At 45.6% G+C, this 27,684-nt stretch overlaps 3 protein-coding genes and 1 long non-coding RNA gene across 14 annotated transcripts in view; 2 read left to right on the top strand and 2 right to left on the bottom strand.

Moving 5' to 3' along the window:
* CHD8 (chromodomain helicase DNA binding protein 8) overlaps positions 1-2,433 on the bottom strand; it is a 66,693-nt gene extending 64,260 nt beyond the window's left edge. For 5 of the 11 annotated variants that reach the window (XM_089309954.1, XM_089309949.1, XM_089309951.1 and 2 more), the window contains exon 1: positions 2,258-2,395. The gene's annotated coding sequence lies outside the window, so the exon portion shown is untranslated. Of the gene's footprint in view, positions 1-2,257 lie in introns of all 11 variants that reach the window. The other 6 variants (XM_070053906.2, XM_089309952.1, XM_089309959.1 and 3 more) reach the window with 4 other exon arrangements.
* Positions 2,434-2,555: 122 nt separating this feature from the next.
* LOC127483795 (uncharacterized) lies at positions 2,556-8,764 on the top strand. The gene is made up of 2 exons (XR_007910482.3): positions 2,556-2,974; positions 8,558-8,764. It is a non-coding gene; the product is annotated as an uncharacterized LOC127483795 (long non-coding RNA).
* RAB2B (RAB2B, member RAS oncogene family) lies at positions 6,636-25,382 on the bottom strand. Its single transcript, XM_002718050.6, has 8 exons — positions 25,244-25,382; positions 24,931-25,002; positions 22,685-22,752; positions 17,717-17,799; positions 17,417-17,509; positions 10,889-11,000; positions 10,246-10,314; positions 6,636-8,243 (listed from the first exon to the last, which is right to left on the bottom strand). Exons 1-8 carry the CDS (start codon positions 25,287-25,289, stop codon positions 8,139-8,141), a joined length of 648 nt encoding a protein of 215 aa, XP_002718096.1. The 5' UTR covers positions 25,290-25,382; the 3' UTR covers positions 6,636-8,138.
* A 180-nt stretch (positions 25,383-25,562) lies between these two features.
* Positions 25,563-27,684, top strand: part of TOX4 (TOX high mobility group box family member 4) — a 20,966-nt gene continuing 18,844 nt past the window's right edge. Inside the window, exons 1-2 of the mRNA XM_002717890.6 lie at positions 25,563-25,698; positions 25,905-25,973. Of these exons, the coding sequence (XP_002717936.2) occupies positions 25,693-25,698; positions 25,905-25,973 (75 nt within the window). The 5' untranslated portion in view covers positions 25,563-25,692. The remainder of the gene's footprint in view (positions 25,699-25,904; positions 25,974-27,684) is intronic.

The following is a 27,684-nucleotide window of genomic DNA, read 5'->3' as shown; positions in this document are numbered from 1 at the left end:
TAAGTAAGTAAATAAAGGTCTGAGCTAAACAGGCAACAAAAGCACAATGTCAGTGAATGTTCAGTGACAGGACAGTCTATCAGTGAATCTAACACTAAAGGTAAAACGGTAAATACCAGTGTGGTCACAGTAGTACAAGGTCAGGTCATTCAACGACCTGAAGATAGGACTTGCTCAAATCCAAGTCCAGAAGTAGACCAACCAGAGGGTACAGACTCCAGAGAAATATTTGCCTTCAGTTTTTCTCCTAGGTGTTAGGTTCAATGAAAACTCAGAAGACAGCTTAACTCTTCCAGGGCTAATAGCAAACAGTATTGCTAAAGCATTTAGCATTCAACTCAGTGTTACAGGCCTTATACAGATGAGAATATCCAACTTCATCCTTTCCAAAACCAAGTGGTTTGGGCACCCACAGATTAATCTTAAGTGTTTAGAAAATTCTTATTCTTTTCAAAAATGTGTACAACGGTTTCTTTGAAAGAATGATCTTTCTTATCATCCTCCATTACCTATCAAAAACTCAATCCTTCTTATAAAGTCAATTTTTTTTCCTGTTACAATAAAATTCTGCAGTAGTATCACAATGCCAGAATTCCTCTACCTAATCATCCAGTGGTGCTACAGAGAAGGCCATCCTAGAACATACCAGATCTACATTTCCTAGTGATTCCCAACTAGTTAAACAAACGTATTTTCTATCCAAATCTAAATGGACTTTGTCTATCTGAGACCTGACAAAATCAAAAGATCAGAAAGCCAGGACGGACCAAATGTGGTTAAAGGTGTGAACTGTGTGGAGTACCCACCCCACACATTGCTCCCTCAAATCCCTACCCCAATGCATTACTCCTTTGCTGTTAGTTTTAAACCTCCCTCCAACGCTGTCTCTCCACACACATCTACCCTCTCTTTGGCAATGTCCTTCACCTTGTCTGGCAGGCCCACTGGCACTGCACGCTGGCAACAAAAGGTTTTCTTAAATGGCAAATGTTGCTTTTCTCCCAACTTCTTTTGAGGGCTGGGACAATTCCAAAATATTTGAATAAGAAGTTCTCCACTTCTGACCGTACAAGGTTGATCAGAATTTGTTCTGAAACCTACTGGTTGACCATTCCCAGAAAACCCTTCAACAGAAGATATTATCCAAATCACAAATTCACTTTCTAGTATCTGATGTGCCTCCATACCATAAGGGACTTCGGGCTACTGCCAAGGATAGCCCGAGACACTCGGACAGACTGAGGACATGGGAATGATCTGTGCATGCTGATGCGATGTGAGGGTGCAGCAGACGCTGCTCATGCAGCTCCCCTGGCTTAGGTGCAGGGCGCTCCACTCTCAATTCTTTAAAAGGAAATAGCATGGAGTCCTAAATCTGTGACTTCTGCCTCACTTCGCTCAGTCACCGAAGAAAGACTGGCCCACCATATATACCTCTTGTGCAAAGACCTCAGTGACTTCAGGGCCGCCCCTGAAGAGGCTTGAGCTGCTGCATTTGCACAGCTGCTGCAGTAGCAGACACTGGAGACAGGTAAATAAAGAAACTGCACCGGCTAGGAGGCAGGGGGAGGGGGCTTCTGCCGGTGAAGTTTATATAATGCAACAGAAAAGCAGTGAGCGCTGCAGACCTGTCAAGGGAGACCCGAGGCTTCAGCGGCTGTCTCCCCACCGTCTCCAAACACTCTCCGACAGCTTGCTCTTCACCACCCCACCCCACCCCCAAGACCCGGAGAAATCACTCCTACGCAAGAACAATAACCATCCACACGCGCTCACCTCAGGCTTTCCTACCCACCTTCATTATTAAAATACAAGAGAAGAAAAAAAGAAGAAAAAAAGAAAGCAGGAAAGGAAGGAGAACCCTAACCTCCCACTTCTGAGTTCAGAGTACGGAGTAACCAAACGGAGCCGGGGAGTTTTCCCTTCCTCGAACGGGGGAAGGAGAACAAGGCGCTGCCTCCGATCTGCACCACGCCCAGCAATGCAATGCCAAGCCCTAAAAACTCCACAGCGGCCCAAGCAGTCCCCTCGCGGCGTGGCCCTGCTCGGAGCCCGCGGCCCGGCAGCCGCCCTCTCCCCCAGCCTCTCACAAAGGAGAATGGTTCAGTCCAGAGCATCACCCAGCACCTGATCCCTCACAACTGGGAGACGGGGAGGGGTGGGGGGGGCGGGAGCCAGCGAAGTCATCCTAAGGACCTTCGCTTCTGCAAAAACTCCGGGAGCAGCACTGAGAAGTGGGTGTGAGCGGGAAGCCTACCTGAACTAGTCCGGGTTCCTCCTATCCACACTCAGCGTTTCAACTCACCCTCTCGGAGAACAAGGCGCCTTCCGGCGGAGCATGGCCAGCCCTCGCCTCAAGCTAGCTTGCTAGTAGTCCATTCTCCCAAGGCTCCGCCCACCTGCGCTCCCATCCACCAATGGCAGGGCCGGGGCCCAGCCTCTTCCAGCGGGCTAGGGTGAGCGCCATCCAGGAAGTCTCTTGAGAGTGGGAGGGCCTAGAAGGCTGAGTAGGGTACGTAGGCAGCCACGGATATGCCTGATTGGAAATAAAATCTGGCGGCAGATCGGCGCTGACGGCTCAGTTCACCGGCTGCCAGGCCTCTGGGCGTCCCTTTTTTTTTTTTTTTTTTTGGCCCCCGCCGTTGGGGGCGCTCTAACCTAAAACAACACTCAGTTGCCTGTTTCGGGGAAGCCATCTTGGATCGGCTGCTGCCTTGGGGCGGGGAGGGGGCAGGAGCGCCTTAAAAGAATGGGAAGGCCTGTTCGGCGTTCCGTCCCGCGCCTGAGCTCCGGACCCCGCACGCTCCTGCAGGCAGGATGTCCCGCAGTCGTGAGGAGGCGCTCTGGAATGATGCTAAACGTGGTTAGAGGCAGCCAGCGCTCGCCTCCCACCTATCTGTAGGAGAGAAGCGGTTTTATCAACGAGGCAAAAATTAATTCTTGGAATGAGGACGGGTGTGAACCAGTCTCTAGGGTAATTTTTTAGACACCTCATACCTCTGGGATTATCAACATATGACCGACATAGGTTGTGTATCTATTCTGGGAGTTTGCTTTACTTGCAAATTTTCCAGTGTTCTGACTTTGGCAATACAGAGAGCCCTGATTCAGGGAAGATTTTATTTACTTATTATTTAAAAGGTTTAAAACTCATCAATAGAGCCAAACTACTTGTGAATATAAATAAGGCAAATGATAAAGGATTTATGGGAAAAATTATACTGGTATCTAAGAAGGAGGACCGTTAGGTGACAACTTTAGAAACTGTGGCGCAGCAGAGCGAGTTAACGCCCTGGCCTGAAGCGGTGGCATCCCATATGGGCGCCGGTTCGAAGCCCAGGCGCTCCACTTCTGATCCAGCTCTGCTGTGGCCTACTCTGAGGTAGGCCCAAGTCCTTGGGCCCCTGCACTAGCGTGGGAGACCCTGAAGAAGCTCCTGGCTCCTGGCTTCGGATTGGTGCAGCTCTGCCCGTTGCAACCATTTGGGTGGGGGAGTGAATCAGTGGATGGAGGACCTCTCTGTGTAACTCAAATAAATAAATCTTAAAAAAAAAAAAAAAAAAAAACCTACTGGAGACAGCAATTTTCTAATAACTACTTTAAAATTGTAAGGGAGCCGGCGCCGTGGCTCAATAGGCTAATCCTCCACCTTGCGGCGCCGGCACACCGGGTTCTAGTCCCGGTCGGGGCACCGGATTCTGTCCCGGTAGCCCCTCTTCCAGGCCAGCTCTCTGCTATGGCCAGGGAGTGCAGTGGAGGATGGCCCAGGTGCTTGGGCCCTGCACCCCATGGGAGACCAGGAAAAGCACCTGGCTCCTGGCTCCTGCCAGGATCAGCGCGGTGCGCCGGCTGCAGCGGCGGCCATTGGAGGGTGAACCAACGGCAAAAGGAAGACCTTTCTCTCTCTGTCTCTCTCTCACTGTCCACTCTGCCTGTCAAAAAAAAAAAAAAAAAAAAAAAAAAAAAAAAAAATTGTAAGGGAAATAATTCCATTGTGGGTGAAATTCTATTGCACTTAATGAGAAAGGTTTTCCTGTCTTTCCTAGTGTAAATCTCTTCTGTTATTATAACTTGAAACAAATTGGGTTCTTTGTTTTTTAAATTCTTGAGTGAAGGGGCTCCTAAGAAATTTCTGAAGGTGTAATGTAATCACATGGATTTAACATATAGGAGCTCAGAAACATTAGGAGTCATAGCAGTCTGTTTTATCAGAAAGGTGGTAGGCCATGGCCAAACACATTTTTCTATACTTTTATCAAAATCTGTTGGCAAAATTCTCTGCTGGCCACTGCTGCCTATCAAATTTGAGGTACTAAGATTTACCAAAACATGTTTGTAAATACATATATGATGGATCTTTAAACAGTTCATAGAAATTGCATTTTTTTTTTTTTTTTTTGACAGGCAGAGTGGACAGTGAGAGAGAGAGACAGAGAGAAAGGTCTTCCTTTGCCGTTGGTTCACCCTCCAATGGCCGCCGAGGCCAGCGCGCTGCGGCTGGTGCACCGCGCTGATCCGATGGCAGGAGCCAGGAGCCAGGTGCTTTTCCTGGTCTCCCATGAGGTGCAGGGCCCAAGCACTTGGGCCATCCTCCACTGCACTCCTTATTTATTCGAAAGTCAGAGTTACACAGAGAGAGGAAAGGCAGAGAGAGAGAGAGAGTGGTCTTCCATCCAATGGTTCACTCCCCAGATGGCCACAATGGACAGAGCTGTGCTGATTCGATGCCAGGAGCCAGGAGCCAGGAGCTTCTTCCTAGCCATCTTCCACTACTATCCCAGGCCACAGCAGAAAGCTGGATCAGAAGAGGAGCAGCCAGGACTAGAACCGGTGCCCATATGGGATGACGGCGCCTCAGGCCAGGGCATTAACCTGCTGAGCCACAGTGCTGGCCCCCCATTTTCTTTTTTTAAGATTTATTTGAGAGGCAGAGTTGCAGACAGAAAGAGGGGAAGACAGAGAAGCCTTCTATCCACTGTTCAGCTCCTAAATGGCCTCAACGGCTGGAACTGATCCTATCCGGAGCCAGGAGCTTCTTCTGGATCTCCCACACAGGTGCAGGCACCCAAGCACTGGGGCTATCTTCTACTGCTTTCCCAGGCCATCAACAGGAAGCTGCATGGGAAGTGGAGCAGCCGAGAGTCAAACTGGTACTCATAGGGGATGCTGGTGTGGCAGGCAGTTACTTAACCTACTCCACAGCACCTGCCTAATTTCATTTTCCATGAGCATTTTGATTATCATACAGATATGATCACCAATAGATTCTAGGATGAGAGCCTGTTATCCTCTGGGTATTACCTGGCACAGAACACCTGCCCTCAAAGGAACTGTAGGCATTATAGAAAGGGAAAAGGGTGTGTCTGACCTAGCACACTGATCTTTTGCTATAGATAGTATGATTTTGAATGGTCCTGGCTTTCAAACTTCCATCAACACTCAGGTTATCTGGTAACTGTTATTCTGTGCAAGAGGGTAGAAAATCCACTTTTTTTTTTTTTTTTTGACAGGCAGAGTGGACAGTGAGAGAGAGAGAGAGAGAAAGGTCTTCCTTTTGCTGTTGGTTCACCCTCTAATGGCCGCCATGGCTGCTGCACCACACTGATCCGAAGGCTGATCTGAAGGCAGGAGCCAGGTGCTTCTCCTGGTCTCCCATGGGGTACAGGGCCCAAGCACTTGGGCCATTCTCCACTGCCCTCCTGGGCCACAGCAGAGAGCTGGCCTGGAAGAGGGGCAACCAATACAGAATCTGGCGCCCCAACCCGGACTAGAACCTGGTGTGCCGGCGCCGCAGGCGGAGGATTAGCCTAGTGAGCCACGGCGCCAGCCGCGAAAATCCACTTTCTATAATCATTCATGACCACTTCACTCAGAATAAAGGCCATGGGAATTTATCCAGATACTTCTTGCAACACTGGCATCCCACACTGGAGCACTAGTTGAAGTCCTGGCTGCTTCATTTCCAATCCAGCTCCCTACTACTGTGCCTGGGAAGGTAGCAGATTGCCCAGGTGCTTGTGCCCCTCCACCCCTGAGGCAGATCCAGATGGCATTCCAGGCTCCTGGCTTTGGCCCAGCACAGCCCCAGCTGTTGTGGCCATTAAGGGGAGTGAACTAGCAAAAGGAAGATCTCTCTGTCACTCTGCCTTTCAAATAAATAAAACAAACATCCTTTTTTTTTTTTAAAGATTTTTTTTTTATTTGAAGTCGGAGTTACACAGAGAAGCAGAGGCAGAGAGAGAGAGAGAGAGGTCTTCTATCCGCTAGTTCACTCCCCAATTGGCTGCAATGGCCAGAGCTGCACCGAACTGAAGCCAGGAGCCAGGAGCTTCCTCCGGGTCTTCCCATGTGTGTGCAGGGGCCCAAGGACCTGGGCCATCTTCTACTGTTCTCCCAGGCCATAGCAGAGAGCTGGATCAGAAGTGGAGCAGCTGGGACTCAAAGTGGCGCCAATATGGGATGTTGGCACTGCAGGCGGTGGCTTTACCTGCTACGCCACAGCACCAGCCCCCAAACATCCTATTATTTTAAAAATTTTAAAAAGGCTTTCTCCATATTTTTTATATAATCTCCTAGAGGACAGTATCTACTTGTGTCGAGAATGAAATAAAAAATGACACATGGACTATCAGCAGTTTGTATACATGCATATTTTAATAATGAAATAATTCATTTAACAACAAAAGATTTAAAAACTCATGAGACCTAAGTGCTGTGGAAGAGAATGGAACATTAAATAAAAAAGACATAGTAACTGCCCCAGAATGCTGTATGATGAGATAAGCAAAGGCAAATGTGGCTAGGATAGTATTATATTCTCTGAAAAGGAAGAGAATAGCTGGAGAAATCCCCATCTATTTGTGTGGAAGTAGGCAGTCTTACTGTATGCTTTATGGAATACAGGCAGAGTCAGAGAAAGGCAAGAGAGGATAGGAGAACAAAATAGAACCCAAGGATAAACAGACGGAAGAGACAGAGAGAAATTACAAAGAGATGACTCTAAGGCCTTTTGTTTCCTCTGAAGTCTAAAATAAATTCAATGATCACATAATGAGTAGCACTATGCACTGTGAAGGAATGGTGGGAAGAATGTTTTATAAAAATAAAGGATGACATGAATGCTGCTCTCACAGAGCTTACAACTTGCATGGGGAGACAGATTCTACACAAAGAACAACTACAAAATGTATTTACAAAGTAACGTACATACAAATAAATAAATATATATATATGAATATACATATAAATAACTAATATATGAAAGCTAAGGGATACTTCGTCAATAACTGCTTAGAAGGTCTCAGGTCATTGAAGGCTTCCTAAAGGCAAACTTTTTGGACTTGTAATTATAATGTTAGTGGAGACAGGGCATGTGTAAAGGTATGCAAGTAAGAATAAATGTGTCATGTCAGTAAGCAGATTAGCTTGATTAAAGTAGAAAGTGCAGGTCTAGTTACAGTGTGATCAAACAATACAGGTCAATTTGGTGAAAGACACTGCAATGTTAGATTTGGTCTCTAAAACAAAACGAACAGGGAATGAGTATTTTCTTTAGGTAATGAGAGGTCCTAGGGCCAGGACCAATTCTGTTGCTCTTGAAGAAACTAGTGAAAGGGGAGTAGAAAAGTACTCAGTGTCCTTGAGCAGGGAGAAGAAACTCCTTTCTGCAAGAACTCTATGAAGTGGCAAACAGACCTCCCCAAAGGCAACGAGTAGAAAAACTCAATGCAATTCCTAGGCAGATGATCTATTATCCAAAGGCCAGCCAGATCCCAGTAATCTCATGTGTTCAAGAATATCCTTGACCCTTCTTACTAATTCTTGGTGGGGAGCAGATGGTATATGGTGATGAAATTATTTATTTTTGAACTACTATGACAATCAACTTGATCCTAGCATTCTGGAAATTAAAATAGGAGGATGAAAGGAGCCCTAATCTCTAGGGAATGGTCACGTCCCCGAAGAAGGACAGGTCAGTAATAGCCCCAATTCTCCCCTGGTCTTTAAGTGGAAAGGCAAAACATCACACCTTGAAAAGAGGCTGCTGTCAGTCAAAGCAAGTAAGACCTCTTTCTTTAAACCTATTGATCTGAAGCTGTTTCAGGAAGGAAAAAAAAAAAAGAGTTCAGATCTGATGTTCAGCAGCAGCTAGAGCTGGACGCTATGTCGCGATTCCGCTGGCAGGAACTGGGTCCCACTGATGTTGAAGTTGACTGTTGGGGACCAATCTTGATGCCATTTGCCTGTAAAAGAAAAGAAGCATCTCAGTGCTAAAGTGAATGGGCGAAAGGAGAGGGATATAAGAGAAATCATTAAGTATGTTTTCTAATTGTCAAGTACCCATGTGCCCTATACAACTTGTTACTGAACAATAATTTATGATATTAAGGATAAGATGACTAGCTGTAGCATAGGAATCATAGTTGACTAGAAATGGCTTTTGCTTGGGGCCAGCACTGTGGTGTGGCTTTTGCTTAGGAGCAGTGCTGTCCCATACAGGCACTGGTTCATGTCTCAGCTGCTCCTCTTCTGATCCAGCTCTCTGCTTATGGCCTAGGAAAGCAGTGGAAGAGGACCCATGTGCTTGGGCTCCTGCACGCATGTAGGAGACCTGGAAGAAGCTCCTGGCTCCTGACTTCAGATCAGCCCAGCTCTGGCTATTGTGGCCATTTGGCGAGTGAACCAGCAAATAATCTCTCTCTCTCTGTCTCTCTCTCTCTAATTCTGCCTCTCAAATAAATAAATAAATCTAAAAAAAAAAAAATAACAAGTGGCTTTTGCTTATGTATATATAATTATAGATATATACTTACACATTTACATGTGTATATTTGCATGAATGTGAGAGGCAGCAACACAGAAGAAAGAGATAAAAAAAAAATCTATCAACGACTGACTTATTCACCAAATGCCTGCAATAGCCAAGGCTGGACCAGACTGAGCCAGAAGCCTGCAACCAGTGAGTATCTCCCAAGTGAGCAGCAGAGACCCAACCACCTGACCATCACCTGCTACCTCCCAGGAAGCTGGAGTCATCAGTTGAATCAGGACTCGAACCTAGGCACTGGATATTTGATGCAGGCATCAGTGATGACTTCTTAAGGACTAAGCCACTAAACCCTGTTCTTCCTTTTAAGGTACAGTATCCTTCAGTTTCCTAGCTCTGTGCAGAATTAGGATATATTTAGAGTAACAATAAAAAAAGGCAAAAGAGTAGAAGCAGCACATGAGCAAGTTATTCTGTTTGTGTTACCCTGGAATTTGCTTTATAGTAATGGTCCTCCTCAGCAATTAAGAGCCACACCTTTCTCATGCTCTGGGATGTAAGAAACTGAGTTTGTTAGGCCGGCGCCGCGGCTCACTAGGCTAATCCTCCGCCTTGCGGCGCCGGCACACCGGGTTCTAGTCCCGGTCGGGGCGCCGGATTCTGTCCCGGTTGCCCCTCTTCCAGGCCAGCCCTCTGCTGTGGCCAGGGAGTGCAGTGGAGGATGGCCCAGGTGCTTGGGCCCTGCACCCCATGGGAGACCAGGAAAAGCACCTGGCTCCTGGCTCCTGCCATCGGATCAGCGCGGTGCGCGGGCCGCAGCGCGCCGGCCGCGGCGGCCATTGGAGGGTGAACCAACGGCAAAGGAAGACCTTTCTCTCTGTCTCTCTCTCTCACTGTCCACTCTGCCTGTCAAAAAAAAAAAAAAAAAAAAAAAAAAAAAAAAAAAAGAAACTGAGTTTGCAAAGAAAACTTACCATATAGTATAAGCCTTAACTTACAACAACTTAACTAATAAATGTTCTAGGTCTGAGACTTGAGGAAAAACAGAAAAAAGAAATGACAGATTTCTATGGACCTACATTAAAAAGAGAATGGAACTGGGGGCAGGCATTTGGCATAGCAGTTAAGACACTTGGATACCATATCAGTGCATTAATTAGACTCCCGGCTCTGCTCCCAGTTCTAGCTTCCTGTTAATACTCCCCATGGGAGGAAGCAGGTGAGAGCTCAAATAGTTGGATCCCTACCACCCACGTGGGAAACCCAGATCGAGTTCCCGGCTCCTGGTTTCAACCTGACCAGGTTATTGTGGGCATTTAGGGAGTGAACCAAATGAACAAATAAATACTCTTTTAAAAAGTTGTAATTGGCAAAGCTACAAATTGTATGATGTTAGATGGGGAATGTTTACATTTGAGGAAGCATCCAGTTGTGTTAACAAATCAAAATTAACTGCCAGTCTCCCCATGCTTTCTCACCTCATTGTGGACATCAAATAAACCCTGCTGGATCTTCCTATATATTTCTTTGGCTGTGTTAATAAAGGCCTGAAGAAAACATAAATCATATAATCAGTCTTAAATTTAGCTAGGGAAACAGAATGCAAATGTTATTCTTAACTGGAATTTTTATGTGTATTAGGAGCCATTAGAGGAGAGTAAAACTACCGAAGGCCCCCCAAAAGTCCCTGTAAAAGACATCCAAAGCAGTTTCAAAAAAGGAAAGGAGATTATATGGTTCTGAACTAAAACATTCCCAGGAATCTTATGTTGGCACCCTCTGCCAATATAACAAGCTCTCTTCTCCATTACTTACTGGAGTTATAGTCAACACCAGGCCCACAAAGGACTATAATAGGGCCCATTAGACCCTCCAGTTAAGTATTTCTAAGAAATAGTGGTATCTAATCTCATGTATAAATCAATGTTACCCAAAGTAATAGTAAAACCTTAGGAATCAGGATTAACAAAATAGGACAATTCCCTTTAAAGGAGTCATTTGGTCACTATGACCACAAGACATCCTTTCTTTATCCATGCCGTAGAAGAGAATTCTGAAATAAAGGACAAAGATAATAGTGTAATCTCTGAAGAGCTTTCCACACAATTTTCCAAACAGTACCTCTTCAACATTGCAGGCTGTTTTGGCTGAAGTTTCCATGAAAATAAGACCATGCTCCCGAGCAAAGGCCTCTCCTTCTTCTCTTTTCACATCTCTTCGGGACTCTAAGTCACTGCAAGAGAGTAAGAAGGGAGAAAACTAAAAAAAGATCCCAGTGAAAGAAGAAACTCCAGTTTTAGAACAATGGTTTCGACTGGTGATCAATCTGTAAATAATGTAGATCCTACATGACACCACTTTGTAGAGGTTTTACTAATTTCCGTGGCCTCTTGGAAAATGTTCTTCATGTTTAGGGCAGCTGCTACATGGCTGAAGATAATACCTTATTCTATTACAGAGAAAAAGGCTTATCTAGAGCTAAACAAGCCCCACAGTGACCCAGAGCTTATGACCTATGCTTCTTTTTCCAATGAGATGCAGGATAACAAAGCAAAGATGATGAAAAGAAACTCTAGTTGCTTTAAAGTAGAAAATTCATACACTGCCCTAGACCGTAGTGATAAACATCTTCTCTCTTATTGGAATCAATCCACAAGAAGAGGGACAACTAGGAATTAAGGAGAACACAGCTGCCTAACTTGCACTAATTTCATTACTGGTGTGTATAAAAGTCAGTTGGCATCAAGTAATTCAGAAAAAGTGATATGGAGATTAGGTGATATGGAAAAAAGAGGCAGAGCCAAGGACTGGGATTTGGAACTAAGTGGGACGGAAAGACTGAAAGATGGGATAAAGGCTAAAGAATAATGGAAGGTTGAACTATTTGGTTTCTATTTTGAAAATTAAAAATTTTTATTTGAAAGGTTTCCAGTTTTCCAACCATGAGAAAAATCAAAGTAAGCCCATTAAGGAACATTTATTGTATATCAGTTGTGTGACAGCCAGCAAACTATCCACTTAAATGCCAAGGTTGGGAGTGTGCACTTGGCCTAACAGTTGCGGTACCTGCATCCCATACTGGAGTACCTGGGTTTGATACCCAGCTCTGGCTCCTGACTCTACCTTCTTGTCGATGTGGGGCAGAACCTGGGAGGTGGCAGAGATGGCTCAAGTAATTGGATTCCTGCCATCCACATGAGAGACCTGGTCTGTGTTCCCAGCTCCTGGCTCAGGCACTAGCCCAGTCCCAGCCATTGTGGGATCTGGAGAATGAGCCAGCATATAGGAGCTCTGTCTATCTCTGTTTCCAAATAAAAAAAAAAAAATTTACTAAATGCTAAGACTCCCACAGTTGTACCTCTAGCCCAGATACTCCTCTAAGTTCCAGATTTATCCATCTGTCTATTCTTCATCTCCAAGATGTGTAAGATATCTCAAACTTTTCCCCACAACCTGGAGCTAACCCAGGCTCCCACATTTCTATCGATGGCATAATGTAACATAATAAATAGTAATAATAATAACATAAGGTGTTATTAACAACTTTCCCTCCCTTACTTCAACTACCAAGTCCATCCCAGAGAAATACTTCCAGAATGTACCTGACCATCATCCTTCACTGCGTCTCTGAGTCTCTAACCTAGTCAAGTCACCATTCTCTCTCACCTGTGGACAACAGGGATTGGGATTCTACTGCAACCATGTTTCATTCAACGGTGATCCTTCATGCCATTTCTATGCTTAAAATTCTGACATACTATGTTTAGACTAAAACTCTAAGGTCTCTGAGGGGCTATGATGTCTGGACCTTTCCTATTTTCGCAACCTTCTCTTACACCGTTACCCCTTAATTCAGTCTAATGACACTGGGTTTCTTTCAGTATGATAGATCTGCCTCGCTTTTTCTCAGTTCAAGCTCTCACAGTTTATTACCTCTAGCTGATACCCAAGTTTTTTCTTTCTTTTTTTTTTTTTTTTTTTTTTTTTTTTTGACAGGCAGAGTGGACAGTGAGAGAAAGAGACAGAGAGAAAGGTCTTCCTTTGCCGTTGGTTCACCCTCCAATGGCTGGTGCACTGTGGCCGGCGCACCGTGCTGATCCGATGGCAGCAGCCAGTACGTATCCTGGTCTCCCATGGGGTGCAGGGCCCAAGCACTTGGGCCATCCTCCACTGCACTCCCGGGCCACAGCAGAGAGCTGGCCTGGAAGAGGGGCAACCGGGACAGAATCCGGTGCCCTGACCGGACTAGAACCCGGTGTGCCAGCGCCGCAAGGCGGAGGATTAGCCTAGTGAGCCATGGCGCTGGCAATACCCAAGTTTTTTAAAACTTTGTCTGTTAAGCTCTTGTCCATTCTTTAGAACCTAGTTTAACATCAATTCCTAATCAAAAATAGATACCCTGTTACTTTTTTAAGATTTATTTATTTCTTTGAAAGTCAGAGTTACACAGAGAGAATGAGAGGCAGAGAGAGAGAGAGAGAGAGAGAGAGAGTCTTCCCATCTGCTGGTTCACTCCCCAACTGCCTGCAGTGAGAAGAGCTGAGCCGATCTGAAGCCAGGAGTGAGCAGTGTCTTCCAGGTCTCTCATGCAGGTGCAGGGGCCCAAGGACTTGGGCCATCTTCCACTGCTTTCCCAGGCCATAGCAGAGAGCTGGATCAGAAGTGGAGCAGCCAGGACTCAAACCAGCGCCCATATGGGATACAGGCACTGCAGGCAGCGGCTTTACCTGCTACACCACAGCACTGTCCCCTCCCCCCCACTTACTCTCTTTTTTTTTTTTTTTTTTTTGACAGGCAGAGTGGACAGTGAGAGAGAGAGACAGAGAGAAAGGTCTTCTTTTGCCGTTGGTTCACCCTCCAATGGCCGCCGCGGCCGGCGCGCTGCGGCCCGCGCACCGCGCTGATCCGATGGCAGGAGCCAGGAGCCAGGTGCTTTTCCTGGTCTCCCATGGGGTGCAGGGCCCAAGCACCTGGGCCATCCTCCACTGCACTCCCTGGCCACAGCAGAGGGCTGGCCTGGAAGAGGGGCAACCGGGACAGAATCTGGCGCCCCTACCGGGACTAGAACCCGGTGTGCCGGCGCCGCTAGGCGGAGGATTAGCCTAGTGAGCTGCGGCGCCGGCCCTTACTCTCTTTTATACCACACTTTTCCCTTCACTGAGTTTAATCATCTAATTAGATACAAATCTTTTTGTTTCCACTAGAGTGTAAGCTTCCTGAAAGCAGGTGGGTGAAATTTTTTTTTCACCTAGCAACCTCAGGAGCTGGCATAGTATCTAACACTACAGTCTCACAAGGGTGCCATGGAATACTTTATATATTTTTGAGGGAAACATCAAAACACCACACAGGGGCCAGCTTTGTAGTACAGTGGGTTAACCTGCTGCCTCCATTGCCACCATCCCATATTGGCGCCAGTTCAAGTCTAAGCTGCTCTATTTCTGATCCAGCTCCCTACTAATGGGCCTGGGGAAGCAATGGAAGATGGCCCAAGTCTTTGGGCCCCTGCACCCATGTGGGAGACCCAGAAGATCTTGGCTCCTGGCTTTGGATCATCCCAGCTCTGGTCATTGCTTCCATTTGGGGAGTGAACTTCCAGGTGGAAGATCTTTCTTTCTCTCTGTCTCTCTCTGCAACTCTCTGCCTTTCAAATAAAAAAATCTTTAAAAAAATAAAAATAAAAAAAAGGAGGGGATGGCATTATGTCATAACAGGTTATGCTGCTGCCTGTGACACCAACATCCCATGTGGGCACCTGTTCCAGTCCTAGCTGCTCCACTTCCAATCCAGTTACCTGCTAATGTTCCTGGGAAAGCAGCAGAACATGACCAAAGTGCTTGGCCCCCTATACCCTGACTTTGGAATGGCTCATCCCCAGCCGTTGTGGCCATTTGGAGAGTGAGCCAGTGGATGTAAGATCTCTCTGTCTCTCCTTCTCTTTGTACCTCTGCCTTTCAAATAAATAAATCTCCAAAATTAATTAACTTAAAAAGTCACATAAATAATAAACTTAAGATAGTTCAGTGTCAATAGCAGATCACGATAGATTCTGTTCAATATGGTTGTAGCTTTGTGAAGCGGAGTTTTTTGGCAGGTGCAGTGATAAAAGTAAGTAAGTACTACACAAAAATCAATGTGCAACAAGAAGTGAGACAGCTACTGTATCTAATCTTGGTCTGAGAGGCTATGTAGTGCCTAACAAACACACAGGTCATGAGTAAGTAACTGTGGTCAAAATGAAATAAAAATATTACTACTTTTTTTCTTTTTTAAAGATTTATTTATTTGAAAGATAAGAGTTACAGAGAGAGGTATAGACACAGAGAGAGGTTTTCCATCCACTGGTTCACTCCCCAGATAGCTGCAATGGCTGGAGCTGTGCCTATCCAAAGCCAGGAGTCAGGAGCCGGGAGCTTCTTCCAGGTCTCCCACATGGGTACAGGGGCCCAAAGACTTGGGCCATCTTCTACTGCTTTCCCAGGCCATAGCAGAGAGCTGGATTGGAAGAGGAGCAGCCAGGACTAGAACTGGTGCCCATATGGGATGCCAGTACTTCAGGCCATAGTTTTAACCCCTGCGCCACAGCGCTGGCCCCTCTTTTATTTTTCAAACAAATACTAAGTTGTTATGATTTAAAAAAAGATATAACTGGGGCTGGTGCTATGCCATAGCAGGTGAAGGCACTACCTGCAGTGCCAGCATCCCATATGGGCGCCGGTTTGAGTCCCGGCTGCTTCACTTCCGATCCAGCTCTCTGCTAATGGTCTGGGAATAGCAGTACATGATGGCCCAAGTCTTTGGGGCCCTGCACCCATGTGGGAGACATGGACGAAGCTCCTGGCTCCTGGCTTTGGATCGGCGCAGCTCTGGCTGTTGTGGCCATCTGGGGAGTGAACCAGCAAATGGAGGACCCCTCTCTCTCTCTTTTTCTGCCTCTACTTCTCTGTTACTCTAACTTCCAAATAACTAAATAAATTAAAAAAAAAAAAAAAAAGACCTTACCCCCCGCACCAAAAAAAAAAAAATCTGCCCCTGATGTCTTTGACTGCTAGGTCAAATGTCTGTGCCAGGGGATACATTTTAAAAAAATAATAATAAATAAAAAATAAATTAAAGAAGATATAACTATTGAATAAAAAAATTAGGATTTTTATTTGGGCCTATGGGTACCAAGAAAAATTTACTGAGAATGACAAGTGTTGGTGAGCATGTGGAGAAACTGGAACCCTCAGGCATCGCTGGTAGGAATGTGAAAGGTACAACCACTATTAAACACAGGCCGGCAGCTCCTCAACATAGGAAGAAAGAATGACCATATGATCCTGCACTCCCATTTCTGGGTATATTCCCAAAAGAATCTGAAGTGGGGATTTGAATGAATATTTGTACTCCCGTTTATAGCAACATTATCTACAACAGCCAAAAGGTGGCAGCAACAGAAGTGTCTACAGACAGATGACAACAAATTGTGTATATGCAACACAGTGGAATCTTATTCCTTAAAAAAGAAAGAAATGTGGACATACTTTAAAGACATTATTTTAAGTAAAGTAAGCCAGCCACAAACCACAACTATTATACGTGATTCCACTTACATGAGGTCCCAAGAGCAGTGAAATGCATAGAGGCAGAAGGTAGAATGCAGCCTGCCAGCACTGGGGAAGGAAAGCAAACAAGCAGAAGGGGATGCAGTATTGACGGGTACAGGTTTCTTTGAGGAGAAGACAAAAGTTCTAGAGATGAATGCTGGTGATGGTGGTTGCAGAATAATTTCAAAATCTTAACTGTACACTTAAAAGCATTTAAAATGGTAAATTTGTGTTATGTATATTTCACCACATGATTTTTTTAAAAATTTATTTATTGGGGCCGTCACTGTGGCAAAGCAGGTAAAGCCATCGCCTGAAGTGCTGGCATCCCCCTGAAGTGCTGGCATCCCATATGGGTGCTGGTTCTAGTCCCAGCTGCTCCACTTCCAATCCAGCTTTCTGCTATGGCCTGGAAAGCAGTATTAGATGGCCCAAGTCCTTGGGTCCCTGCACCCACATGGAAGACCTGGAAGAAGCTCCCAGCTCCTGGCTTCGGATTGGCATAGCTCCAGCCATTGTGGCCATCTGCGGAGTGAACTAGCAGATGGAAGACCTCTCTTTCTCTCTCTCTGCCTCTCCTTCTCTCTCTGTGTAACTCTGACTTTTAAATAAATAAATAAAACTTTAAAAAATGTTATTTATTTTGAAAGTCAGAGTTACAGGGGTCGGGGGGAGAAAGAACTATCTTCCATCTGCTGGTTCATTCCCCAGATGGCTGCAATAGCCAGCGTGGGACCAAGCCAAAGGCAGGAGCCAGGAGCTTCTTCCTGATCTCCCACAGGGGTAACAGGGGCCCATGTAGTTGGGCTATCATTTGCTGCTTTCCCAGGGCATTAACAGGGGGCTGTATCAGAAATTTAATAGCTAGGACTCAAACCATATCCTATATGGGATGCCGGTGTCACAGGCTGTATTCACTATGCCACAACACTGAACCCAATAATTTTTCTTTCACAGACATACCAAGAGTACTAAAAACTAAGAAAGTTTGGGGAACAAGAAATCCAGAAAGTACCTGGATGACTCTTGCTAGCTATTATTCATACAGATAAAATGTTACCTCTTATTCCCAATCAGCATGATAACCATGTTGGAGCTAGAGTGTTGCCGGGCATCCTCTAACCATGAAGTCAGGTGGTTGAAGGTTTCACGCCTATAGCAGAAAAGTGTAGAAAGTGGGTCAGAAGCCCATTTCGAAAGCCCAAAGCAACTCCAAGTGTGTGGGGAAAAAGGGGGGAAGCAGTATGTAAGAAGACAATTATTAGAGAGGTAATCCCCAGTGAGCATCCTTAAGAAAGAAAAAGAAGGCTTTAGAGAATGTGGAGAACAGTCTCCCTCCCACGTGCCAGATCTGGCTCACCTTGTAATGTCATACACCAGTAAGGCTCCAGCTGCTCCCCTGTAGTAGGAACGGGTGATAGAACGGAAGGATTCTTGCCCAGCCTTTCTCATCAACATGGCAATTAAAAAAAAAAAATCCCAACAAAATTAGATTATTTCCAGAGAACTGATTTGATCATATGCCACTCTAACACAAAGGACTTAACTACAGAACTTCTACTAGAGAATTTGGGAAAGGAAACAGGCCTGTCCAGGGAGACTCCCAGATAGGAAACCAGTATTCTTCCAATGAGAGTACAACTGACATCTTGGGTAGATAAAACTGTCCAATGTCTAGTATCGCTAGGTACTATTCATTAACCACCAGCTACACTCCACAGTCAGCATGACATCAAAGACCTTCACATCCACTTTCCAGTATTCCTTAGGAGAGAACAAGGGGCAACAGAGCTGGAAACTCAGAGTATGTTGTATTTTCAGTCCCAAATATGATATTGAATAATCATGTTAACCTTTCTGTCCCTGTTCCTTTATCTGCATAAAGGAAAATTATCTGAAAATGCCAAATCCTGGAGGAAACAGTCATAAAAGGTTACGTGGGCAATCTGGATTGCATTCCAGGCTCCTCTTTTCCACCTGGCCCAGCAGTGGCCCTTGCAGGCATTTGGGAAATGAACCAGAGGATGGGAGCTATCTCTTGCTCTTGCTCTGTCTGCTGCTCAAATAAATGAATAATGAATTTAAAAAACTAAGGCAGTAAAGAACTAAGACAGGAGTTTGATAAAAAGAATAAAGAGCTTTATAATTTCTCCAAAGTGGCAGCATCATATCGCTTTCAAGATAAATAGTCTGAAATATCAATTCCTAGAAAGTCAGATACACTATTTGTCTAAGAATCAAAATACATTCCAAAGTAAAATACAAATTAATTTGGGATTATTTAATCAATATTTTATATTATGTATGATACAATGCTGCTGCATTAGCATAGCTATGTGGAATATAAATGAATATAAACGTAAGAGTATGCACACCATGTGCACACATTAGAAATGGTTCTTATCAATACCAGAACAGGGGCCTGCACTGTGGCATAGCAGGTAAAGCCCCATCTGCAGTGCTGGCATCCTATACGGATGCGGGTTTGACTCCTGGCTGCTCTACTTCTGACCCAGCTCTCTGCTATGGTCTGGGAAAGCAGTAGAAGAAGGCCCAAGTCCTTGGGCCCCTGCACCTACATGGGAGACCCGGAAGAAGCTCCTGGCTCCTGGCTTCGGATCGGTGCATCTCTGGCCATTGCAGCCATCTGGGGAGTGAACCAATGGATGGAAGACCTCTCTCTCTCTCTCTCTCTCTCTCTGCCTCTCCTTCTCTCTCTGTGTAACTCTTTCAAATAAATAACTAAATCTTCAAAAAATAAATTAATTAAATTAAATTAAATAACCATCATGGTTGGCTCCAATGATTGGGTTGCAACCAACCTTGTGGAAGTCCTGGATTGAGTTTCCAGCTTCTGGCTTTGGCTCTAGCCCAGCATCCCATCCATTGTGGGCATTGGAACCAGTAAATGAGAGCTTTCTCTGTCTGAGTATGTTTCTGTATTTGTGTGCACATCTCTCAAAAAATAATTCTTTTTTAAAAACTCTAACGTTAGAAACTAGCTTTTAAATAATATGTCCATCCATCTTAGTAATTTCTAAACATTTTCAGGTGTGATGACTTCAGGAGTATGTGAGGGAACAGACCAAATGGGAAGCTAAGGTGGATAAGCAGTGGACAGGAGATGAGGGCTGACAAGGGAGGAATGACCGGGCTCACCCAGGAAGCACAGACAGGACAGGACTACAGTAGAGGTATAATTCTCTGGAAGTTTGTAAAACAGAAAACTGTAATATTTTGAAATTGTCTCTTGCACATGATTCAGTAAAGATTCATCTAATTTCAAACCCATTTTTCAAAGGTGACAGAAAAGAACTACATCAATTAAGTGGCCTGGTAGGTGGTTTTTTTTAAAATAAATTACTGAAATTCATTTAATTTTTTCTCCTTTTAAAAATGTTTATTTATTTATTTTCACCTACTTGGAAGACAGAGAAAGAGATCTTTCTTCTACTGGGTCACTCTCCAATTGCCTGCCTAAACAAGGGGTGGGCCAGGCTGGAGCCAGAATCTCAGACATCCATCTGTGTCTCTCATATGGGTAGCAGGGACCCAGGCACTTTGGCCAAAATCTGGTGCCTCCCAGGATGCATCAGCAGGAACCTGGATTGGAACTGGAGCAGCCAGGACTTGAGCTAGGCACTCCAAGTATGGGATATAAGCAGCTCAAGCGGTGGCTTAGCACAATGTGCCGTAATGGCTGCCCTGCTGTGTAATATTTTTTTAAAAGATTTATTTATTTATTTGAAAGGCGGGGGGGTGGGGTGGAGAGATCTTCCATCCACTGGTTCACTTGGCCAGGCAGAAGCCAGGAGACAAAAGCTTCATCTAGGTCTCCTCCATGGGTGCAAGGACCCAAGGTCCTGGGCCATCTTCCACTGCTTTCCCAGGTACATTAGCAGGGAGCTGGATCTGAAGTGCAGCAGCCGGAATTCAAACTAGTACCCATATGGGATGCCAGCACTGCAGGCAGACACTTATGCCACAGTAATTCTTAAGTATCCTAACCACATACTAGTTACTCAACTTCCAAACTTCACGATACAACCATGTCTCATATGAGCACTTCAGGAGAAAAATAAAAAGGTAATAAGCCAACATGTGACCATGACTACACCACTAACTGATATCTTAATGGGTTTGTGTCCTGGCATCAAAATATCAATTTTTGGAAATGGTAAAGGTTTAAGTTAAAGAAGCATATCAGGCCAACACTGTGGCATAGCTGGTAAAGCCGCTGCCTGCAGTGCTGGCATCCCATTAGGGCGCCATTTAAAAACCCAGTCACCCAAATTCCAATCCAGCTCTCTGCTATGGCCTGGGAAAGCAGTAGAGGATGGCCCAAGTTCTTGGGTCCCTGCACCCATGTGGAAGACCCAGAAGAAGCTCCCGGCTCCTGGCTTCAGATCATCCCAGCTCTGGCTGTTGCTGCCATTTGAGGAGTGGACCAGTGTATAGAGAACCTCTCTCTCTCTCTCTCTCTGCCTCTGCCTCTGTCTCTCTACCTTTCAAATAAATAAATAAATCTTAAAAAAAAAAAAAAAAAGGCAGCATAGTCTAGGGGCAGGCATTTGGTGCAGTGATGAAGTTACTGCTTGGGAAGCCTGCATTCCATATCAGAGTGCCTGGTTCATGTCCTGGATCTTCTGCTTTTGTTTTTTTTTTTTTTTTTGTTTTTTTTTGACAGGCAGAGTGGACAGTGAGAGAGACAGAGAGAAAGGTCTTCCTTTGCCATTGGTTCACCCTCCAATGGCCGGCGCATTGCACTGATCCGAAGCCAGGAGCCAGGTGCTTTTTCCTGGTCTCCCATGTGGGTGCAGGGCCCAAGGACTTGGGCCATCCTCCACTGCACTCCCGGGCCACAGCAGAGAGCTGGCCTGGAAGAGGGGCAACCAGGACAGAATCCAGCGCCCCGACCGGGACTAGAACCCGGTGTGCCGGCGCCGCAAGGCAGAGGATTAGCCTATTGAGCCATGGCGCCGGCTCTCTTCTGCTTCTGATCCAGCTTCCTGCTGATGTGCACCCTGGGAGGCAGCAGATGATGGCTCAAGTCTTTGGGCACTGTCACTATGCAGGAAACCTACAAAGAGCTCCTGGCTCCTGCCTCTGGCCTGGGCCAGCCCCAGTTGTTGTAGGCACTAGGAAATGAACTAATAGATGGGAGCTTTCTCTGGCTCTTTCCCTTTTAAAATAAATAAAAATAAGAAAACCAAACAAAATAAAAGCCCTAGAGAAGCAAGTGATTACTTTTAAGACTTACAACTATGTTTGGTGAGTGTTGAGTGGAACAGAAGGAAGGAGGGCAAAGGAAGAAAAAGAAAGTAAGGAAATACGACTTGCATACTGTTTATAGATATAATGGCTTCAGCTCTTATTTCTGAGACGAAACAGAGTCAAACAGTAACAACTAAACATAAACAGAAAGAGATTTTAGCTGAGTATCAAGAACTGTTTGCTAGCTCCCTTTAGCTAGAATAGATTATTATGTTATTTTCCTTAAGTGAAAGCAAGGTACAAATCAAATGAGATTACATATATGAAAAGAACTCTGAATGTAACAAAATTACATTAAGCCAAGCTAAATTTTGGCAGTACTACATTTAATAAGTTTTAAAATATGCATACCTTTGGTCCAGAATTTCCATTTCTGGGCATGTATTCTATAAAGATTCTCAAACATTTGCATAAGATGCAATAAGTAAGAATGTTCAATGAAGCTTTGCAATAGTAAAAACTTGGAAACAACCCCAATTTCTATCAATAGCAGGATAGTTAAATAAATTATGGTACATTCTATGACTATATAGTGGTTAAAGCAATGAGATAGATCTGTGTGTATTAATACAGGAAGGTCTTCAAAACATAGAGACTTAAAAAAAATCTAAGTCAAATAGCTAGGTATACTTTGTCACAATTCTATACATGAAAACACTAATAAAAACAAAACCACTGCCACTTAGTTGTGTATGTTTCCACTTATGTATCTAAATGCACAGAAGAAGTCTAAAAGCATACACACTGAATCATTAACTGTGGAGATACACCAGAAACCAAGAAAGGGAGAAAGAAGGGGTTGATGTGAAGGGGACGTTTTCTTTTTGCTCTATAAACTTAACATTGTTTGGTTTTATTTTTACTAGAATGAACTAATATATTACACTAACAATAACAAAAACAACAATATACGGCATTCATAACTGGTAACTTGATTTCACCTTCTCTAATGCATCTCCACCACTAGCCCACCCTCAAAGCCCTTTTCCCCTGCATCAGCTTGTACTGTTATGTTTGGACCTTAGTCAGGAACTAAATTATTTTGTCCTCTCACCGTATCCCATATTTGCAGTTTGATTTGTTTTCCATCAATGTTGACCATACGGGCTCCAAACTCCACACCTGTCAGTGAAGACCAAGAGAAAGAAAGTGATTCTCATGAACAGTGATATTGAATGAGAGGCTCATGCTTTTCGTCAGTATATTATAACCCATGCTTTGGCTGCACTCAGTGCCACTGAGACCATTACTGCTGCCTACCTACTCCAATTAATTTTGAAGCTTCTTGGAGCCAGCCTTGTGGTGCAGCAGGTTAAGCTGCTATTGGTGATACTGGCATCTCATATCAGAGTGCAGAGTGCAGAGTGCTGGTTTGAGTCCCAGCTGCTCCGCTTCCAATTCAGCTTCCTGCTAATACATCTTGGAAGGCAGCAGATGGTAACTTTAATGTGTGAACCCCTGCCACCCATATGAGACCCAGATGGAGTTCCAGGTTCCTGGATTCAGCCTGGAATGGAATGTTGTAGGCATCTAGGGAGTGAACCAGTAGGTGGAAGATAGTCTCTGTCATTCAAGTAGATGAACATAAACTTAAAAAAATTTTAAATGCTTTATTTTTTAGTGCTGTCCACATCAAATTTCATGCTCCTTTAAATTCCTTTTAGTTTTCCAAAAGTAGCCCAATCTCTGCCATCCCTGAGCCTTTGCACATATTATTATCTCTTGCCCAGATTATTTTTCCATCATTTCTCTACATCCCCTTGCCTGGCTAACTCCTCATTCCTCAATTTTCAGCCTTTCTGAGAGAGGTGGTAGGTTCTCCTCCCTTTTGCAATAGGAATTTACTTGACAGTGCTACCCCACCCTTACACCTCCATCATTGAAAGGCTCTCAGCTACTCAGCTGCCTCCTTAAGCAGCTGCTAGCTGATCTCACAGCATAAATGTTCATTTAATATTCATTAAATACAATTTGCTGGTTGATGCTATCCTCTAAATCCCTGTCTAAAATCATTCAACTCTCTAGAGCTGAATAAACCCAGATTTCCATACAGGTGGGACTTGGAAGCAGCAATATGGTTAAGAATGGCGAGCTATCAGTTTTATTTAGAAAGTGCATTTTAGGGCCAGCATGGTAAGTACAAGGTGGTTAAGCTGCTGCTTGCAATGCCAGCACCCTATGTAAGTACTGGTTGGAGTCTCAGCTGCTCCGCTTCCCATCCAGCTTCCTGCTAATGTGTCTGAGAAAGTAGTGGAAGATGGTCCAAGTACCTGGGCCCTTGCTACCCACATGGGAGACCAGGAAGTAGCTCCTGGGCCCTGGCATTTGAGAGTGAACCAACAGATGGAAGATTTCTTTGTCTCTTCCTCTCTCTAACTCTGCCTTTCAAATAAATAAACCTTAAAAAAACTGCATTTGTGTGGCAACTACACACACACACACACATATATATATATACTGTATGTAGCTTATACATATTATATATGTTACTATGTATATTATTTACTATATATTTTATTTGGGTGAGGGTTATGTAAATCAGAAGGAAGGGTCTGTTAAAGTGCCTTCAGACCATAACTTGCCACAAACTGCCTTTTATTTCTTTTTAGAGAGTGATCGCCCACCCACTGGTTCACTCCCAAAATGGCATTAACAGCCAAAGCTGGGCCAGGCTGAACCAGGAGCCTAGAACCCCGTCCGGGTCTCCAGAGAAAGTGGCAGGGGCATAAGTACATGGGCCATCCTGCGGGGCTTTCCCAGGCCCATTAGCAGGGAGCTGGATCGGAAGTAAAGCAGCTGGGACGTAAACCATTGCCCCTATGGGAAGCCAGCGTCACAGGTGGCGGCTTAGCCCACTGCGCAACAACGCCCATCATCTGCCTTTTAATTGTTAGGCTGGGATGGCTCTTCGCTTCGCTTGGTCCTCTCCACCACACACACACACACACACACACAATCCAAGTACTGGTGTTGACTCTGAAACACACAGTATGAGGCTGGCACTCATATATCGCAAATCTGAGATGCGCTTTTGAATAACGCTGCTCGGCTTCCGCTGGATTTCCCATAAACATTTACACCCTATGGGAATCGGTCCGTACCTCGCACATCTCTGGACTTCCCTTCACAATTATTTATTCCTCTTTACACCACTCTTCACTGAACCTAACTTCGCACTAGTTTTAAGCGGTGAGAGGCAACTTTTGACTTGAGGACACGGAAGACAGCTGAGCTTTCCACCTGGGCAGTTCAGCGAGCCAAGGCTTTATGATCGGTTCTGGAACAAACAGCTGCACTTACCTATTGTGAGGTCGTGGACTGGCTGGAACCGCTTGTCTGTAAACTGCAGGAGGAGACATGACTTCCCCACACCTGAAAGGGGAGGACGTGCGTGCCAGGAGCCCCGCGGCCCAGAAACACCTCCCGGAGTCCGGGCGTCAGGGACGCGGGAAGGGGCGCCCCGAGCCCGAGCCCCGCCCCCGGCCGCCCCGCCCCGCCCCCGCCCGTTCCTCGCGAATCGCCCAACCCACTGAGCGAGCCCCGCCCCCGCGGCCCGATTTGGGAGCTTCGGGTGCCCGCCTCAGCCTTCGAAGGCGGCCCGCTCGCGGATTACCTGTGTCCCCGATGATGATGTACTTGAAGAGATAAGCATAAGTCATGGTCCCGATTCCTCCGGATTCCGGGTCCGCCCGACTTCTACATCCACTTGCCTCCGACCTCTCTAGCCACTCAGTCTAGCGATCTCCTTGTTTTTCCCTCTCCGGCCCCTCTAGCCAGATCACGTCTCTACTGCTCTCCCCAGAAATCCACAGCCGGACCGATGCAGTCAACGCCGCCTCCAGGGACGCCTCTAGCACCTCTACATGCCATTATCCCACCACGCTCCAGGGGGCGATATCTACCTTTTCCATCTGCTCGGCGCCTGACTCGCAGCCCCACGACGCTCCTTCCAGTCAGCGGAGAGCGACGCACTTCCTTGCGGAAGTGACGGCAGTTCCGAGGCCAGTGGGGGCGGTGGGAGCAATGAGGGGTCTGAGACGGTGGTAGAAAAGTGGTGTGAAGATGGAGGTAGGAGCCCGGGCGCTAAGAAGGCTTGGCGAGAGAGCGCCGCCGATCGGGTTGCAGCAGAGGCGGGAAGGGAGAGGCGGCTGACGGGAGAGGAGAGACAGCCGGGATTGGGGAGTGCTGTCAGAATGTCGGGATCGGAATCCGGGGCTCCAAGCGAAGTCCGTGCTCCCCCTAACTTATCACCGCGGCTTTCTTTTGGTTTCCAGTTTCCCGGAGGAAATGACAATTACCTGACGATCACAGGACCCTCGCACCCCTTCCTGTCAGGCGCCGAGGTGAGCAAGAGCCGCCGACGCTGCGGGAGGGGTGGGCCTGCGGCGGTGGGGCGGTGGGGAAGGGCGTGCGGACGCTGGGAGACCCCGGCTGGGACCCGGGGGGCGCGGTTGGTGTTCGGGGGGAAGTGGCAGCTGCTTCTAGAGCCTATCAGGACTGCCCGGGGAAGTCCTGGGGAAGCTGCTGTCACCAGAAAACCAGGGCGCTGGAAAGCGAGAACCGGCTTAAGGAGGAGAGTGAGTCCGGGTGGGGAGATGGGGGGGGGCTGTCTCCTTTTTGTGGGAGAAATACCCACGACGATCCTGGGGGATCACAATGGGAAGCAGAATTTTCAGCAGCTAACGAAGTCGGGTGAGGGGAGAAGCTCACCTAGCAGGGACTTAGCCAGGGGCCTGTGTTCACGAGCTGTGCTGAAGGGTGCGGTGGCGTTTTTGTTATTTAACTTTTCTACTGTGATAAAAAGTTAGTTACTTTTACCAACAAGGTATCAGCTTGCTTTGCTAGAGAACTTGTGCGTGCACGCGCGCGCGCCCCTGAGGACATTGTGCATTACTTCACCTGGGTATGTCACAGTTTCCTCAGCTGTCCCATAGCTGTAATAATAGTTTCTTATGATGTTGTAAAGTAAAAGTAATGCTTCTGGTGAGGTCCTAAAGGGTTGGTGAAAACGTTTGGGTTGAAATATTGCCATACTGTAGATATGTATCAGTTGCTTAGGCCAGACCAAAAAAAAAAAAGGGTCGGGGGCGAGAACGAAAAAAAACTTCCCAGACTTTGAGGGGGAACTATGAAGCAAACCTTCTACCATCTTTTGAAGTTCTTAATTTTTTAATTTTTTTTTCAAAAGTGGTGTAGACTTTTTTTTTTTTTTGCTACTAAGAATTCTCAGTTGTTAAATGACTTTATCCTATAATAAATCCTGATATTTTCATGGATAAAAATTAGATTGGCCAGAGACAGTTGCTGACTCTTTAATTTCTTTGTTACTATTTTTACTATGCCAGGGGGACATGTAAATCAAATGTGCAATAGATATAAGAATGACAGAGTACTATCTGGTGCCTTTAAAGTTTTGGTACAAGTTTCCCATAAATGAGGGTCTCCTTGGTTTAATTTCATTATTTGGAGTCTTGTAAATCTCACATTAGCCTCAACTATATGAGTGTATTATTGCCAATCTCTTCTCAATCAGGTCTCCACAGTTTAAATTTGTTGTAAAGGTCACATTAGCTTCATTCATGAGAAAGCAGATGGTAAAATTAAATACAAATAGTTTTTTCTTTTTTAAAGATTTATTTATCTTTATTTGAAAGTCAGAGTTACAGAGAGAGGAGAGGCACAGAGACAGGTCTTCCATCCAATGGTTCATTCCCCAGATGGCCGCAATGGCCAGAGATGCACCGATCTGAAGCCAGGAGCCAAGAACTTCTGGGTCTCCCACACGGGTGGAGGAGCCCAAGGACTTGGGCCATCTTCTACTGCTTCCCCAGGCCATAGCAGAGAGCTGGATTGGAAGAAGAGCAGCTGGGACTAGAACCGGCACCCATATGGGATGCCTGTGCCTCAGGCCAGGGTGTTAAATGTATTGATTGTGCTTTATCCTTTAATCCTTTTATGAAGTTGAGCAAGCAGGAGGTAACTTCCTAAAGATGACTTTTTTTTTTTTTTTTTAAAGATTTATTTATTTATTTGAAAGGCAGAGTTAGAGAGAAA

Source organism: Oryctolagus cuniculus, chromosome 12 (assembly GCF_051225735.1).
Source record: "Oryctolagus cuniculus isolate XC-2025 breed Fujian yellow rabbit chromosome 12, ASM5122573v1, whole genome shotgun sequence".
NCBI classification, from domain to species: domain Eukaryota; kingdom Metazoa; phylum Chordata; class Mammalia; order Lagomorpha; family Leporidae; genus Oryctolagus; species Oryctolagus cuniculus.
Note: the sequence above shows the minus strand (reverse complement) of the source record. Positions and strands in the feature narration are given on the sequence as shown.

Coding starts and splice junctions, on each gene's coding strand:
- RAB2B (XM_002718050.6), bottom strand. CDS start 25,289: ATGACTTATGCTTATCTCTTCAAGTACATCATCATCGGGGACACAG. Junction 17,510..17,716: donor CTGGTGTATGACATTACAAG/GTGAGCCAGATC, acceptor TTTCTGCTATAG/GCGTGAAACCTTCAACCACC. Junction 10,315..10,888: donor CAGCCTGCAATGTTGAAGAG/GTACTGTTTGGA, acceptor TGTTTTCTTCAG/GCCTTTATTAACACAGCCAA.